Source organism: Cygnus atratus, chromosome 17 (assembly GCF_013377495.2).
Source record: "Cygnus atratus isolate AKBS03 ecotype Queensland, Australia chromosome 17, CAtr_DNAZoo_HiC_assembly, whole genome shotgun sequence".
Lineage (NCBI taxonomy): Eukaryota > Metazoa > Chordata > Aves > Anseriformes > Anatidae > Cygnus > Cygnus atratus.
In genome coordinates, this window is record NC_066378.1 from 5,237,434 (window position 1) to 5,254,511 (window position 17,078).

Sequence of the window (17,078 nt, forward strand, 5' to 3'; positions counted from 1 at the left end):
GCACTGACCTGGCGGCGGCGGCGGCTCCCCCCCGGCCCCCCGCGGGCTCCTCATGGCTGCGCCGGGTCCTGCCGCCCGCTCACTGCCCGCCGCGGGGGAGCGGCCCGGCCATGCCCCGCCGCCCGCCCGGCTCCTCCCGCCCGCCGCGCCTCGGGGAGGAGGGGGGGGGGGGCACGGAACCGTCCTGCCGGGGCGCGGTGGACCCCGGGCGGCTTTGGCGGTGGGGCGGCGGGCAGCGCCGGAGCTGGCGGCTTTCCGCTTCCGGGCTGCGCTGCACGGCGGGAAGGTGGCGGAGCCATTACGGTGCGCGCGGGACGGGCCCGGCTGAGGCGGCGGCGGGCGGGGAGCGGCGGGGCTGGGGCCGGGGCCTTGGGGCCGGGGTTTTGAGGCCTTGGGGCCAAGGGGGGTGGCTGGGGCTGGAGCCGTTCCCGGACCGTTCCTGGAGGCGGCCGGGGCAGCGGCCTGCAGAGCGGGTGTCCGCTATTCCCCGGTTTGTTTCCCTGCGCCAGAAGCGTGGGGAGGGCGTGGGGTTGGCGCTGGCTTTCAGCCCTTTCCTCCCACAGGCATCTCTGGAGAAGGTTTATCGATACGCGCATATGGGGCAAGAGAGAAAATCACCTCCCATAGGGAAAGTCTATTACACAAAGCATTGTAAAGCAACTTGTACGTTATTTGCGTTATTTTTACTTTTTTTCCTCCCTTGTTGCAGGTGTAGAGCCACAGCGCTGCAAGCATGTCGATTGGAGTGCCGATCAAAGTGCTGCACGAGGCAGAAGGCCACATCGTGACGTGCGAGACTAACACGGGAGAAGTGTACCGAGGGAAGCTTATTGAAGCCGAGGACAACATGAATTGTCAGGTATGTGCTGTAGAAGGATGGAAGGCAGGCAGGCTGACCTGGGCTTGGAAGCGATTGTCTGCAACAGATGGACAGCTTGATTTAAAGACCCTTGGTTTTAGTCTTCAGATAAGTAAAACCGTGCTACTGACGCCCTTACCATAGTAATTTGGGATTACTGAGCATGCCAACAGGACACAGATTGTTTTTCTGGTTTTAAGAGCACGATTGGGAATTCCTGTCAATTTTATCAGAGTTATTAAAGTTTTGTTCTGAGAACAACTTTTCTGCAGAAGTTCTTTATTTAGCGCATCGTTGGAGCTGTTTTTAATGCACGTGCCTTAAGGCATCCCAGGAGGCTTAATTTTGATTGTCTTTCTGCAAATCATGGTTGAAATCAAAATGCTTCTGTAATAGTTACGGCTAGCAGAGGTTTATGAAAACTAATTTAATACAAGAAAATAACTTTTATTAGGTTTGTTTTCTATTCAAACTGTGGAGAAGGTAAAAATTCTGGTTCCGCTTGAATAGTGGCATGTTTAGGAATATATTTAAATGGTGCTGGATGCCTTGTGTTGCCACTCTGGTTGAGAAGGCAGCATGCTTGGAAATTCTTTGCGTTTGGTACTTTAATCCTGGCTGTATATTCTGCAGGCAAGAATAGTGGGAGCCCAAAACTGTGCTAAAGGCTTCTGTGAATACTGATCTTTATTTTCCAGATGTCCAACATAACAGTGACGTACAGAGATGGGCGAGTGGCACAGCTTGAGCAGGTGTACATCAGAGGCAGCAAGATACGGTTTCTAATTTTACCGGATATGTTGAAGAATGCTCCTATGCTGAAGAGCATGAAGAATAAAAACCAGGGTTCTGGAGCTGGGCGAGGAAAAGCAGCTATTCTCAAAGCTCAGGGTGGGTACAGTCTGTTAATGATTTCGTGTCTGTCCTCCCCATCCTCTCTCCGTTTTGTTGTAGAGGAACTGGGTAACTTTGATCTCTATCACTGAAGAAGCATAAGCTGTAAGAAGCTGAATGACTATTTCTTGTATAGTTCTTGTTTCATCTTACGGAGAGAGTTAAGACTCAAACTGTCCCATGCACAATTTTGATGTTGCAATAGTTCAGGTATGTTAAGTAGTCTTTGTTACATAGAGACTTGATATAAAATTTCAGCTTTGGTTTTCCAGTGAAGGCAGCTGCCAGCTGTTTGGACTACTTGAGGAAGGATTCAGGTGTTCTTGTTAAACTTTTTCGGGGAAAAAATAATCAAATAGTAAGATGATACTTAAATTATTGGGAAACAGTAATTATTAGCATTTCATCGTCATTAGTACCTTTTTCATGTGCACAGTCTAGTTACAACAAGACTTGCTAATAGTCATGGGCTCTAAAGTCCTTGGTTAACTCTAGCAAATGCAGTAAGGATGCGTGTGGGAGTAATATCTGCTGAAACATAGCAAGTTCTGTTGCAAATCCTAGGAAGAGTATGGGGTCTTAAATCTCATTGGCTACAAACTTTGTGTGTCAGTTTAGAAGGACACAAAGTGTGTTAATCTTTCATTGCTCTTCATACACATTGTATCTGTTATAAATAGCAAGACTGTAACTATTGGTTATATTTCCTTACACAAGAAACTTTTGCTTACTGTGTTGCATTCTGAACTTAACCTGAATAGGATGGTTTAGTTTCCATGCTTCTAAGCAAGAGTCTTTGAGAGTTATTTATTTTTGGTTTTGTCAGTTTTTGAGATAAATATGCAGTTATATCAAATTCATGTCATCCCTGGTGTTTTCTTTCTTCAGTGGCTGCAAGAGGAAGAGGTCGTGGTATGGGCCGTGGCAACATCTTCCAGAAACGAAGATAATTTTGGCCTTGTCCAATGTTTTTTTTTTATTAGGGGGTATTAACTGTACTACATGTGTGTTGCTATCGGTTTTGTTTAATAAATATTTCTGAGAAGAACTTGTCTGCTCTTATATGGCAGGACTCCTCTTGGGCACATTAGAGTTCTGGCTTGTTTCTGTAGGTGGCAAATACATTTTAGGTTGATTTCGACCTTAAAAGTGCATTGTTTGGGAAACAGCAGACTTGATATCTAGATTTGACTTCTTTGTACTTTTGTGTAATGCATTGAGTTTTAAAGATCATCTTGCTTCCTTTTTCTTGTTTAATCCTGTTGTTATTCACTCTCTAAAGAATTAGAAGCTATTCTTGATGAAGAATTTTTAAATGTTTTGAAGTTGTGTTAGCATCTGCATTTATGGAACATACAGCCAAATGGAGGCAGCTTCCTGAGAAGCAAAGCAGTGTTCTTTTGCTTCACATGGATCTACAATAGATACAGGTCTGTCTTCAGAGTTGTACGTTGAGCTTATTTTCTTGTATTTTGTATTTTTTCTCTTGATACACGGGAAAACTTTTCACTATAAACACCCAAGTTTAATATTTGGTGGACAGGCTCTTCTAGCCTGAGTCCTGAGCCTGCTTGCCTGAGGTGAAAGATTTGATTCTAACCCTGATAATAGTTCACTTGTTTTTCCTCTTGCCTGGGAAGAGAAGACAAAAAAAAAAAAAATCTCGTTGTCAAGGATTAATTTGAAGTGTTCTGTGCATCTGAAAGGTGTATGGGGAAGGTCATAAGGATGGTTACCTGTTAAAAAGGCTCTTTAAAAAGGCTAATCTTTTGAACAAAACTTAGGCCTAACTTTCGCTTTTGTTTTTAAAAATCTATACTTGGTCACATTGATCACCAGCTCAATTGTAGGAAGCCAAATTTAGTTGTAGCTTTATTCTGCTGAAAGTATGGTGTGGCTGTTCGTACCGACATTAATGATTGAGATATTTAAATTGAATGCGCCTGTACCTAACTGCATACTTGCATACAATCAATTATCAGTCCGTACATGTATAACAAGCTATCTAGTCTTGCTCTTCTCCTCTGATGTGTAAAGACTCTCTGTTGTGTGCAGACATGAAAGTTGAACTAATGTATTCGGTTGTTGAATTGTCTGTAAATAAAGCAGCATTTGATTGCAGATCACTAGAAAACCCCTGGTTTTTTTTTTTCTGGTTAGTAATGATCCTAAATATTTACATTAGAAACATCTATGAAAAGTTTGTGATGTGTTTGGGATTAATTTATAAAAAACTTTGCCTTCTTCAGCCTAGATTGAGGAACCTGACTGAAAGGCAAGACAGTTTTCACAAAAATGCTTCCAAACATGGCACATGAGCCATGCTCATATAGCAGTAATGCTTTCCCAAAGACAGTATTTAAAAGAATCACACAAATTCCATCTTAAAGTGAGTACCTAAAGGAATTTTGTAGTGATATTGAACACTTTTTTGTGGGAAATCTGTTGTTCCTTGTATCTGCAATCACTTGAAAGAGAACCCTGACTGACATCAGCTGATCAGGCCCTTCTCCTCAGAGTACATCTGTGTAAAATCCTGGCAAGCAAAACCGGCGGTCTACCTGCAGAGTGCAACCTTTCTAATAACTAGTAGAAACAGTTGTTTGTGCTTTGTGGAGCTCTAATATTCAGCTTGTTTCCAGCTGTTACTGTGGGAGAGGACATCTGTTGCTTTCACAGAATTTCCTCCCCATGCCTAGATAAGTTACTGAATTTCACAAGAGTGTTTTGAGAAAAAGCATCTTAAAATCAGCATGAAGCAGAAGCCCATTTTGAGTCTTTGTAGTAGATGCCCACTTGAGACTCTCCTTTTTTAACACACAAAGGAGAAAAGAATTCCGTCCTGTTGCTATGCCCTGAGCTTCATAATAAAAATTGAACTGTCTGCTTGTAGTAGTCGTGCTAAAGCCTGGGATCTCTGGAGGTGGTGGGTAAGACTAGGTGTGTTCTCTTGGCAGCCACTGGCTTTGCTTGTTGTTGCTAGGTGGTGGTATGTGAGATGTCAGCTTCACTAGCAGATAGCATTATATCTATGTTATATTTAGATGTCTTCTATTTGTAGTCTGTTAATTGTTTTTTATGCATTTTAATACACCAGGTTTCTGTCGCTAACCTAATCTGAGTTTTTGTATGCTGGAGTTACTCTACGGACAACAGGTAGGATAGAGATGGCACAATGCATTGTTTCCTGTATAACCTGAGGCAAGTGTCTGCTGCAAGATTTTACAGGATGCTGCTTCAGCAGCTATAACAGCTTTTTCTTCCCAAAGCAAACACCTGATAAAAATCTGAGATTGATTAGTGCCACAATAAATTGCTATGAATATAACCTAGTATAGGGTGGGGTGTGGTGTTGAAGGATGTCAAGCTGTTCTGCTTTAAAACGGGTGTTGTCCTGGCAGTGGCTAATGTAGGGTGACTGCCAAGGGAGCTTACTGTTACCTTGTTTAGGAGCAGGAGATACAAGAAGTGTGTGCACAGTTTGAACAAAGAGAAATCGCTTTGCTGGAACCCTTTTGGATCTGGCTTCTAGTGGGTCTCCCTGCAATCTCTAGGGGAAACTAATAGTAAGGCTTAGTGCATTTTTTTATTTTCTTATAGCGACTATCAAGTACTTCCCAGCCTTCAAAGCTTTATTTTCTTTTTCTTAAAAGCCTCCAAAAATATTAATAAATGGAAAAGGAAGCAAGCCACAGATGGGGAACTTGACTAAAAGTATTTTTTGGAAGAGATTCAACGTTTTGGCAAGACTGAAAATCTGTCCCACTGGCTTTATCTCTCACTATTTCCCTCTGGCTCTTAAATAGCATGTAGCCCTTTTCTGAAGGATACAACTTCTTTTGCAGAGGGCAGGGAGAAATGGCACCATTTTTGACCACAGAGAACCACTGGAATGGCTAAGGTTTTGAAACACCCAGGGAAACCTAAAGAACATCACTGTTAAATGTAATTTAGTTAAATTAGAGCTGCCTCACAGTAACATTTTTTGTGGATTATTTCAACTAATGATGATTGCATTACGTTTTCTGTTATTTTTAGAAGTTCCTGTTCTTCCTTCCTGTGCAGTGCCAAGCTTCTGTTCTCTCCATTGAGATCCCTTCTCTTCCCTGAAACAGTTGGTGTGCCATTCAGCAGCAGTGTGGGTAGAGGGGCAACCAAGAATGTCAGAGAGAAACAGGAACTCTCTGCAGTAGGTTTGACTGATGTACTACAGGGTTTGTTCTATTTGCTTTAAGAAGTTTATACCCCACTTGATGTTTATCACCCTTTATTTTTGTAGGTGTCCACTGAACACTGCAAAGAAACTTTTTTTTTCCAACTAGTGTTGCCTTAGCTTTTAAGATTTGCTTAAAACATATAACAGCTCTGATCCACCTCAGCTTTGACGAAGATACTGGATTTTGCATGAGCAAAAAGCTTTGCATTGTGAATTCAGTTGAGGCTGAGTCTAGGATGAAATGTTTACCCTCTTCAGAAAGAAGGATACTGGGAATTAGTGTTGAAAAGTTTGAAGTTTTGTAATTGTAGGAATGAAAGCCAAGACAAAGATCGCTTAGCAATATCTTATTAGTTGCTTAAAATTTGACTAGACCAACTGATATGCCAGTTTGTTACAGGTTGTTCTGAAGATCCTGTGTGTATTATCTTTACTTGCAGTGTGATAAATTGAATTTCATTCTAACAAATGTTGTCTCCTCCACTAGATGGCTCTGTAGGTAAGTGAGTGAAATATATCAAACCAGAACCCTTTGGAAGGGAAAAATGCAAGAAATGTGACTTCTGGTGTAAAATCCATTAGGATAATGTTATTACAAACTCCAGCATGAAAATACACAGCCTATTTTCCTTCCTCTTCAGCATTCCCAGTGTTGGTTTCATAGGCAACCAGGTTATTCCATCTTGGTGCTGTGTGTGTCCCACGCTTGGCTAATTGGGCATGTGCAGTTACAGGTAGGCATTACAGGTTCCTCTAGTTCAGCAATGTACATGATCTATTTCTCTGAGACAGAGGACGCTATGGACAGATAAGGCATCTATCCTTATTTGACACTTTTTTTTTTGTCTCAGATAGCATTTCTTTTCGCTCTTTGTCATTGCTTTGTGCATGTGCTTATAAACCTCTTCCCATTCAGTGGGTTCAGAGCTTACTGTAGTTCCCTGTTTTCAACAGAAACACACTGATACTGACCTGAAGCTTTGACATGAATTTATGTGTTTGATATAATCAGTGTAGATGCCTTTGAACTAATGTGGGACAGAGAAGCTACGCTGCAGCCATGTGAAATGATGTATGGAGAAGTGCAGGTAAAAATTCACCTAGTCTTCCTGAGTGAAAAAAAATAGGTTGTGCTCTGGTACAAAACCACAGAGGAGACACTAATAATAGCAGAGAAGAGTTAAATGGCTGGAGAAGGTATCACTTGAAAAAATTGCTTTGTGCAGAACTGTGGGACTTTTCCTCACCGAGCAGGTGCTTTCATCCCTTACATGCGCAGTTCTGCTCACCAGGGGGTCTAACTCCCATCCTAAAGCTATACTTTTCTTCAGTTCATTTTCCAAGGGTACTCTGTGAAATATCAGTCTGAGAGGTATTGTGTTATGAAGGAGAGGCTGGGAATGGATGCGGTGTAGATGAGGTAAGTGGCGAGCTATGGTATCTCTTCTCAGAGACTAACTACAGGCCACATTGCAAAAGCCCCACTCTCTGGGGTATTAAAACTTGGTTTGTACCAACTCTCAAAATTGTGGGTGATTCAGCAGTCTCTTAATCTCTTCTGTCAGTGAAAGTCAGAAGTTAAGGGATATGGCCCCTCAATCTGCAATGTCTTCCAGAAAATCTCTTCTAGAAGGGCAGAATGGAGTGGAAGATGTGAATTTCTGTTGCTGGTAGTCAGGGTCACTGTATGGTCTCTATCTCATAGCTACTTAAAGCTTCACAGTGAGGTTTCATTTAAACTAGAGAAGTCCTATCTCCTTTTGCCATTGTGATGTGAACAAGGATGGAAGGTTCACATCCCAGTGGAGTCATGATCTTGTGATGTAGCAAAAGGTGGACTTCTGAGGTCTACAAACAAGTGTCAGTGATTTGGTTGCTCATTTCCCAGCCATGAGTTAAAATGGAGGAAGAGCTCTCCCAGAGTTCTTTGATGTTTCCATGCTCACAAAGGCAAAAATTAAAATCTGGACTTGCACCTTTTTGCAGCTAAGCTGATTTCAGACAGTAAGGGTTGGTCCTTCTCCTTTCAGATTAGATAATGATAACTTCAAGGGACTGCTGTGCTTTCAATGTTTCTATGGGAGGTAATATAGATAAACCACATTTAAAGCATGATCTAGAATTGCCTTGAAACAAATGCTGGTATGGGCAGTGTGGTTTTTATTACTTTGCAAGTAAAAGGATATTTTTCCCCACTTCCTAATTTGCTCAGGGACAGATTTTGCCTGAGGATAGAAGAGCTACCATATGATTACAGTGTACTAGTGCCTGAAGCTGCCAAAACTGCGCTTGTCTGCAAGTATCTAGCCAGATCAAGTTGCATTTTAACTGCTTTAGGTGTCCTGGTGTTGCCTGGTCTTGTAATAATAGTTCTTCATAGTGTCAAGAGTACTTTGGAGGTAATGAATAGGGAAGTTCAGTCCTCTTCTATTAATTCTAGCTGTTCCTCGAAGACTAGGGTATGGGATTATTTAATGCAGTGTAGAGACTGACATTAGCGTATGATATAGCCAGCAGGTTTGGGATGTTTTTATTTCACCCAATTTAGACATTTAATGAGAAAAGTATTTCGGTTTTGTGTGTGAGTTGGTTGTTCCTAGTAGACAGGCTATTATTCCTGGCGCAGGGCCAGACATTGCATAAGCAAGCATTGTGCAGTCCTCTGCTGCTGAGCAGAGACTGTCGAATAGGAGTCTATGAAAAGTGGAGGTTTTCCAGCATCATTAATTCAGGGGAGAATGTTGAAGCCCTGGCAAAGAAAGAGATTGTTTTCAGAAGATGTGTAGTTATGCTGAGAGAAATGAAAAGAATGGCAGAAAAACACTATTATTGTTTGCAGCAAGCATTTAATTTGTCCTTCATTTTCTCTTGATTGGAGGCATAAACATTTGTTGTCTGATTGGGGGTTTGCCCTATTTCCAGCTCTGTGGAGAGGTGCTAGTACATCCACTCCAGAGCAAACCACTGCTTGTTGTGAGGCAAAACTTCTCACAATTTTTTCCATAGTGCCTAAAGTGTTAACTGGGAGAAGAACAGAGCACTTAGAGGGAATATCAACAGCACTGGGCTGGTGATGCAAGTGGAAGGTAATGGGAATGCCTGGATCTGCAGGGAGATGGTGTGCTACGTGGAACTGGCCATTTGGCTTATTCATGGCTCCATGCTGTAAAGTGCCTGACTGCACACGGGCTTTCATGTTTGGTTTTTGTTGTTGTTTGTTTGCTTGTTTGTTGTTATTGTTGTTTTTTTTTTTAAAAAAAAAAAAAAAAAAAAAAGATTGTCACCTTGCGTTTCACAAGGGGAGATGGAGACCAAGCTACCAAGAGGTTCAGACCAGGATTTGAAGACAGATTTAGGCCCGTAACTCCTGCTGAAAGACCCATGTGGTGGCATTTTAGGTTGCTTATTGATATCTTTTACAGTCCTCTAAAATCTGAAACATACTGCAGGGGGAATAATTCTTTTTTTTTTCTCCTGACACATCATCCAGCTGAGACAGAAGTGAAGTGTGGAAGTTTTTACTCTTCTATAACAAAAAAGGTGTTGCTGTTTTTTTGCTTCATGACTGAACAAGCTTTCTTCATGTCTGTAGAACAGCTCCACAGCACTTTTTTTTTTTTTTCAAATCTCAGTCATTGAAGATCACCATATAAAACTGCACATCAGAGACACCAGAGACACCTCCAGAGCTGGAAAGGAGGGCATCATTTTGGCTGCAGCCTTATTCACCTCTTGCTTTTGAGGAGAGTTTGGATGCAGCAGTGGGGAGTGCTGTGTCCTGGGAAAAGCAGGATTGAATGCGCAAAGAGGAACTGTTGTTTTCACCTTTTCTCTGGGTATTTGTTAGGATATGCTGTCTATGTGTTGCCTTTTTGCTACAACCTTCTTGTCTAGCTACTGAGCCAAATTTGACACGGAATAAGTGGATGAAGCTCTAGGGAACTCATTAGAGGTTTTTCATGTCAGCATTTGCCTCCAAATACATGAAGTTTAATGCTAACCTTAGGCTGAGATTCGTATCATGGGATGTGCTGAAACCTCTGGCTAGAGGCTGCGTGTGGGGAGGGCTCTGGTAGCAGCCCTCGCTTCACCTCAGAGCCTTGTTTTCAGAGGGTGCTTCAACCACCGCTTCTTCAAACGTGATCCTACCCTCATGCTGAAACTAATGCTGTGGGACACCCATGCTAAGAGTTACACAGGGAGGATAACGCTAGCAAGCAGCCCTCATTTCACTTTGGCACTCTGATCCCCACTCCCGCTTTACAGCTTGGCTGTCCCTGGAAACAGCCCCCCTAACCAACACCACCCCGTTCCTTCCTGCATTGTGGCATTTTGCCGTTTCTTATTGCGATTTCCCAGAGGGGCTGAGGGGCTTGGCTGAGCCATGAGGGGAAGCTGCTGTGGAACCTTCTGGAACCGGCAGTGCGCGGGCAGGGCAGCCCGGCTTCTCCTCACAGTGGCCCCTGCACCTCGGCACAGATGCCCAGTGCAGGGCAAGATGGAAATAGGTCAAAAATATGTTACAGGGGTGACCCCTGGCGGCATCCTGCTGTTCCCTGAGGAAGAGCCGTGCCGGCGAGTGAATGCCCGGCTCGAGAGCCCAGGAAGGCAAAGCGCCTTGCCCGTCTTCTCTCCTGTGGGGCGGCTGAGGTGTGTGCCTAGGAGTGTGCTTATCTGGCCTGGCTTCATTTCTGCCTAGGGAATGGCAGGTAGGCTTACTTTCTTACTGTATTGGAGAGGGTTCTTCTGTGTGTTACCACAAGGGAATCTGTGTTATGATCTTCTGAAGCAGCCCACGCTTGAGGAGTCAGTGAGCGCTGCCGATTTGGAGGCACCTCAGCCAGCTAATACTGCCACAAGCATTAGCAATGCAAAAGCTCACAGGAGATGTTGCCGCCTCTCCTGCTCCTGACCTTTCAGCTCAGGAGGTGACAAAAGGGCTAATCTCTCCTTTTGTCTCCCTCTGTTAAAGGTGAGAAGGCGGGGGCTGCCCCTGAGGGCCCTGGGCTGAGGGGTGGGCCTCCAGGGCTGAGACACAGCGGAGGGCATCTGAATATCGGAGACCTTGGGCCTCTCAGCATCTGGTTCCACAGCCACGTTGTGCCTTTGGTGTCCTCCATTTCACTGTCTTTCAACTGCAGTTTTTGAAAAAAAGCCACAAAAAACTTGGTAAAATGAGCAGTTTTGTTCCGACAACTTTATTGTATTGGGATACAGAGGGAGCATTTCCTTAGACTGCAATGGTTTTGGTGTCAGTGGTGGAGCCCTGTGAGGGTGCTGAAGTATTGGTGTACCTATCCAGAGGCAGATATGCTGCCTCAAGCATAATGTCCACCTAAGCTTGAAATTCCCAGGGAGGGGAATTTTTTTTTTTTTTTCTGGTGGACTTGCAGGCCACTCTAGCTGTGTCTGCTAGTTCCAGTTAGTGTCCTTGAGCTGAGCACCAGCCAGCTGGTCCTGGGGTTACCTCTGTGAGGTTAACCTCTTCAGTTCTTGGTCGGGGTCTCCAGAATAAAAGAGGTTATTCTGTTGCAATGGAGTTCAGATAAAGATACACATCTTTAGATGAACTTTGCTTCACAAACCAAACAGCTTAAGGGGAGTAAGGACAAAGCTCTGCTCAGAGGTCTGACGTGGAGGCCTAAGGGCAGCTGCTGGTCTGGGGAAATGCCGTTTTCCAGTTTTCTGTGGCCATCTTTGTGGCCATGTAGCTGTTAGATAGCTTTCCAAATGCTTCCCATCATTGTATCCAACTTAAGGAATATTGCCTCAAAAGTGGATGGGGAGGAATAATCCTCATGAAGAAGTGCAGAAACAGTCCGATCAGTAAGCCGTAAAGAATCTATTCCCCACCCCTGTGACACGCCTGCGTGCAAGCTGAATAAGCCTGATGCTGTAGCAAGATATGTCAATGTTTTTGTGGTTCACTTGCTTTTGAGGCCAGTTGGGATGCAGCGGGGGGAGTGCCAGGCTTTGGGAAAAGGAGTAAATGCATGTGGAAGAAACGCTGACTATCCTCTTCGCTCTTCTCCTGGGGAGGATATTGTCTGGTTATCGTATTTTGTGGCTGTTTTCAAATCAGCATCACTGAACTGGAATGCTGTCGTGTTGGAGGGGAAGAAAAGAGACTCATAATCAAGAACTTGATGTCTCAAAGTAGATCAAGATACAGCATGGCTCCAGCCAGCTTCCTGGAGCGCTGGCCTCAGCTAAGATTGTTCTGGTCTATTTTGTGCTGTGAACTACCTCTTGGCAGCTTTAAACCAGCTATTGCATCTATTTCAAGAGCACATGTCTGATGCCAGTAAACTGCAAAACAGATTCTCTTGTCTGTTGATAACCGTTTGCAACTGCTCCGAGCCTGGGTAGCTGGGCTTTCTGCCAGCTGCCCTTGAAGGCCCTGATACCTGCTGCACTGTCAAGATACTGTAGTGATAAGAGGTTGTTCTGAGACACAACATTTCCTCTTCCATGATACGAACTGCATGCAGTCTGGTGGTGGACAGAATTACCTCTAAAGGCAAATATCGAATGCTCTTTTGCTCGCTTTTGTAAGAGGAAACAATTTAAATTTTGGCAACATTGTCAGCAACTGTTCACTAAGGAGCCTGTCAGTCTTCCCCAAACAGTGCAAATTCCTTTACTGTCCAAGCACTCCTCTGAACAATGAATTACAGGTTGAAAAAAGAGCTTTGGTGATGAGGGCGGGAAGGGCATTGACAGGTTCTGAAGTGTGTGAAACGCATCCTTATCAACAAAACAATTAGCAGTTATTTGGATGGAGCCACGGGAAGGCAGGAGGCTTGTGGTGGCCTCTCTGCTAAGCATCCTGCTACCTGGAGCATGCTGAGGTAATTACCGTGTGTTTTGTGGTCAGAGCTGGTGTAAAATAAAGGACACAGGAGTGAGGAAGCTGTTGGCCAGCTAGGGAAGGAAGGAGCAAGTGCATTTCTGTTTGAGTCACTGAAAGGCTTTGACCTGTCCCTTTTTCCCTCTGCTGCCTGGCACTGATGGCCTCCTACCGGTGATGCTGACAGTGCTCACCAGCATTTTTGGCCGGGACACTGCAGGTGGGCATCTCCCTCGGCCCTGGGAGCTGGCAGGAGGGCACTGTGCTAGGAAGGAAGCTGCCGGCTGTCGGCACGATCAGTGGAAGTGGGAGTTTGCTGCCTCATGCAGTGCTGCTGTGTGACTGTAGATCTGAAAAGGGACTGAACAAGCCCAGGAGGAGGAGAGATTTCTAGGGGTATTTTTTAAAGCCTGGAAAAGATAAGATGGTGGGAGGTGTGGCATGGCTTTGCACCTGGTGACCTCTCCTTCTGGAAGGCTTCTTTTGAAGGGTGCACTTACATGTTTCATTCTGAGATCTTCTGTGAGACATTATCTTGTGGGATGTTGGGGTGAGGAAAGGGCTGCGATACTGCTCTGCTCTGCTGCAGCCTCCTCCCTGCTGCATAACACACATCTCCCCTCGGGCTGGCCATTTGTATCTTACGTGCAGAGGGAGGGAGGCTGGGAAACTGCCAGGGATGGAACTTGGTTTGGTGTGTGAGTCTGGATAGCGAGGTGTGTGCTGCTTGGAGGAGCTGGGGTTACAGCCCTGCAACAGCAAGTACAGTGCTCAGGAGAGTATTCGGGACGACAGGGATCCATCTCCTGCTGTACTACCTTGCAGGAGACAGAGGCTCACTGCAAGGCGTCCTCTGATTTAGCAGGAGAACAGAGCTGGTCCCTCTGGGTATCAGTGAGGAGACCTGTACCAGCAGCTCATCCTTTTAATCCTCTTTGACAGCCCTGAGCTTCCACCTTCTGTACAAGGAAAGGCTCATTTGGGTTGTGTTATCCTCTCTAGTTTGTGAACTCAGCTTTTATGAAAACATCTCCCTTTGGATTTGAAGCTGCCCGTCCTGCTCCCTGAGCATGCATCTCCTCTGTAGGGCTGTGCGGGGGCATTTCCCTGCTCCGGGGCTGCATGCACACTGCTGTGCTCCACCTGCCAGTACAGCCAGGAACTGTCAGGGATCAGCTGGATGTCCTGCAATAGTTCGTCCGCAGCTAAGCTGCAGCCCGTTAGAGTGGATCCAAGGCACTGGTGGCTTCCTAGGCCAGGACCTCATAATGTGCTTTGGCACGTATTCATTCACAACCAGCTCTCCATGGGGAGCTTTCTATGGCAAAGCAGCCAAGTGCATATGGAGGAATAAACACAGGTCCCACAACTGCTCAGCTGAACCAGTCTGTTTCAAGCCATGCTTTCTCTCTTGCTCCTGGAGCTGCCAACTGGCAGCCAGGCATCACCAGTGACTAGCAGAGAATTCCCTTGCAAGGGGCTGAATGTCTCCTCTCCATCCTGCTGATTAGCGCAGCACGCACCGGGCTGGAAATGGTCTGCACGGATCCTCCCTGGGGCTGAGCCAGGGACTCTGCAGGGAAGAGCTGAGTCAGTGGTGACTGCATGCTGTGGGTCTTGCCTCCTTTCTGGGGCGTACTGCCATGATGGAAGGGCTGCGAAGGTGCCTCCATACAGAGCCTTACAGGCAGTGCTCAGACTGAATGCTCAGCACCTAGCTACGTCTTTCTAGATATGCCACTGTGACTCACCAGGTGGCACCGAGCCTTCATTTAAATGCCTCATGCCTGAGATTTCTTCTTGGCACAGCCTGCTGCTCTGCTTAGACTGTAAGAGTTTAAGCAGATTCTGCTGACATTCAAAATGCTTTTCATTTTTGCTGAAAGGTACTTTAGAAGGAAAAGAAGGAAAAGGAAAAAAAATAAATACCATCTCTTCCACAATAGGGGAGGAAACAGATACTGCATGGAGTGGGGAAATGTGAGTTGTGGGAAGAAAGGCAGGTGGTGACCTCTGAACGCAGCACAGCCTTTCCCCAGTAATTGGAATGGCCACTGAGAAACTCTATTTTGCCTTCTGCAAGCAATCTCATGCTTCCCAAATACAGCTTGTACCACAGAAATTACTCTACTTATCCAGATTCACTAGGAGGGCTAAAAGGTGGTTTGGGGTGTGAGAACTGTGCAGGGGAACACGCTCCCTTCCTGCCACCAGTTGTGCTGGGGCCTAGCTACATTAGTGCTCCCTGTTCCCCATCCTCCTGGCCAAGCACCATGTTCTGGCGAGGGCCTTTTCTCTCCCACCTTCACTGGGGTGGGGCAGCTAACACCTGTCCCCAGCTATATTTGCTTTACCTCTTGTATCTTCTGCTCTTTTGGGTTGGGATGACAGAGCCTTTACAACGCTTCTGTCTGCATGTTAACAACACGAAGGTTATGAGGTCCTGCTCCAGTGGCAAAGCATCCAATGACCCAAGTGCGAAGAGGACCAGGTCCAGCATTCGCAGTGTCAGGTTATAATACTTACAGGTGTCTCTAAAGCCAGCCTTCTTCCTCAAGGGACATGGTCTACTTGAGGTTTTTGGCAGTTGATCAGAGATACTGATACCACCCGGTGCCCCCACTCTTGGTCCAAAGGGGATAAATCACTTGATAAGTAAGTATCACCAATTTGCTTTTGCAACATCTTGAGAGGTCAGCAAGGAGTATGAAAGAATCTATTTCATGTGGATTTGTGTGGCTTAGTATATGAGAGTTACTTATGTGTTGAGACTCCCAGAGAGAGTCAGCAGAGAAAGACAAGGTTACCATTTGTAATTTAGGAGGGCCAGGATTTGTATGTTGGTACTCTTTTTAATCCATCTGATTTCTTTAACTCTTAACTCTTTCAAAATCATATCCGCTCCCTGAATTCCTGTGGGGACAGATAATCGAGAGAACTTGACTTACCAGATAAAGTTTTTTTTGCAACATGGAAGGCCACAGCCTACCTCAAATGAACACAGATGTTTCATCCTCCTATGAGGAATGAACCTCATTCACTGGTGTGAATGGCACCTGCTGGTCCTCTCCCACTGCTCAGATGCTGCACGGGAAATCTTGGTCCTTATTTTGCAGCGGCTGGCTTGCTGGCTCAGTTTGTGAACAACCCAGATACTCAGACTTAGCAGTGCTTCACGCTTATATCCAAGAGAATTGTTTATTGTGTTTATATAGAGCATGAGCAATGTGGAAAACACTAGAAATTTTGCATCACTGGTTTGGTTTTGGACAGCATTGGAAATGGCAATGCAGCTGCTCACATCACGTCTCTGCATTAAGAGGTGTGCAATATGCCATGAGGAGCCAACGCTTTGCGCTTTAGTTTGGGAAGTGCCCACCTCTGGCACGTTTGCTGCTTGCTCCTCTAGTGTCACAGTTATGCGCTTAGCTGTCTGATTCTCCTTAATTTCACTTGGAAGTTGTAATTTTAATACAAAAACACAGTTCTTGAAACCAATCCTGTTAAACCACAAGACTATTTCCCCTCCCTTTTCTACCCTCGGCCTTCCCATCCCAACTCACCCCATCCCCCATGCTCCCACCAACACATACCTCCTTCCCCTCCCTCTCACCCCGGTCACACAGCAAATATCCTGATGCTGCAGTTCCAAGCCATGTGTCCGCCCCAGCCTATGCAATCCAATGGTCTCTGACCAAGTCCCTTTGTTCAGACGTTAATACAAAACACACAATAGGAAAAAAACAAAAGGAGCCAGACACAAGAGGGAGACACACTGCCGGGCTCCAGCTCTGGCCTCTGAGCCCTTCAGCTAAGCTCCACAACAGCTAGGCTCTTGGGGTACCTCCTTTCACACTCAAGACTGCAGGTCCCAAGCCTTCCAAGGTGCCTAGGAAAAGGAAGAAAGGAAGTAAACTACAAGCCTGTTTCTGTTTTAGGTTTCCCCCCACATCACTTTCCCTCAACCCAATGGCTTCTGGAGGATATTCTTGACTCCGACAGGTCTTTTCCTGTTCTCCAGTGAGACCCTGCCTGGGGACCAGGTTCACTGTAAGTCACTGGTTCCTCTCTGTAACGTGGGCGATGGGTTTTGCAGTGAGGGGAGGGAGTGGAGCACGTTGTGGGGACCGACAGGCTTTTGTCTCACAGCAAGTTGGGGGGGAAATGCCAGGGAAGGCGAGAGAAAAGCGCCAAAGGAAGCCGGTAAAGCTGGCCCTCTGCTCGGTGTTTGTACTCAGAATTTCTCCTTGGGACGGCTT

At 45.5% G+C, this 17,078-nt stretch overlaps 1 protein-coding gene across 2 annotated transcripts; it reads left to right on the forward strand.

The window, feature by feature from the left end:
* Window positions 1-160: 160 nt before the first annotated feature.
* Window positions 161-3,874, forward strand: SNRPD3 (small nuclear ribonucleoprotein D3 polypeptide). 2 transcript variants are annotated; one of them, XM_035556566.2, is made up of 4 exons: window positions 161-303; window positions 710-859; window positions 1,558-1,750; window positions 2,642-3,874. In XM_035556566.2, the coding sequence occupies exons 2-4, from the start codon at window positions 734-736 to the stop codon at window positions 2,701-2,703; spliced, it is 381 nt and encodes a 126-aa protein (XP_035412459.1). In that variant the 5' UTR covers window positions 161-303; window positions 710-733; the 3' UTR covers window positions 2,704-3,874. The 2 variants fall into 2 exon arrangements, with proteins under 2 accessions (XP_035412459.1, XP_035412460.1); XM_035556567.2 differs by lacking the exon at window positions 161-303 and adding an exon at window positions 332-490.
* Window positions 3,875-17,078: the final 13,204 nt, after the last annotated feature.

Excerpts from the sequence above, each read along its gene's own strand:
- SNRPD3 (XM_035556566.2), top strand. The coding sequence starts at position 734 with ATGTCGATTGGAGTGCCGATCAAAGTGCTGCACGAGGCAGAAGGCCAC. Across the intron at positions 860-1,557 it reads AGGACAACATGAATTGTCAG|ATGTCCAACATAACAGTGAC; the intron begins GTATGTGCTGTA and ends TTTATTTTCCAG. Across the intron at positions 1,751-2,641 it reads AGCTATTCTCAAAGCTCAGG|TGGCTGCAAGAGGAAGAGGT; the intron begins GTGGGTACAGTC and ends TTCTTTCTTCAG.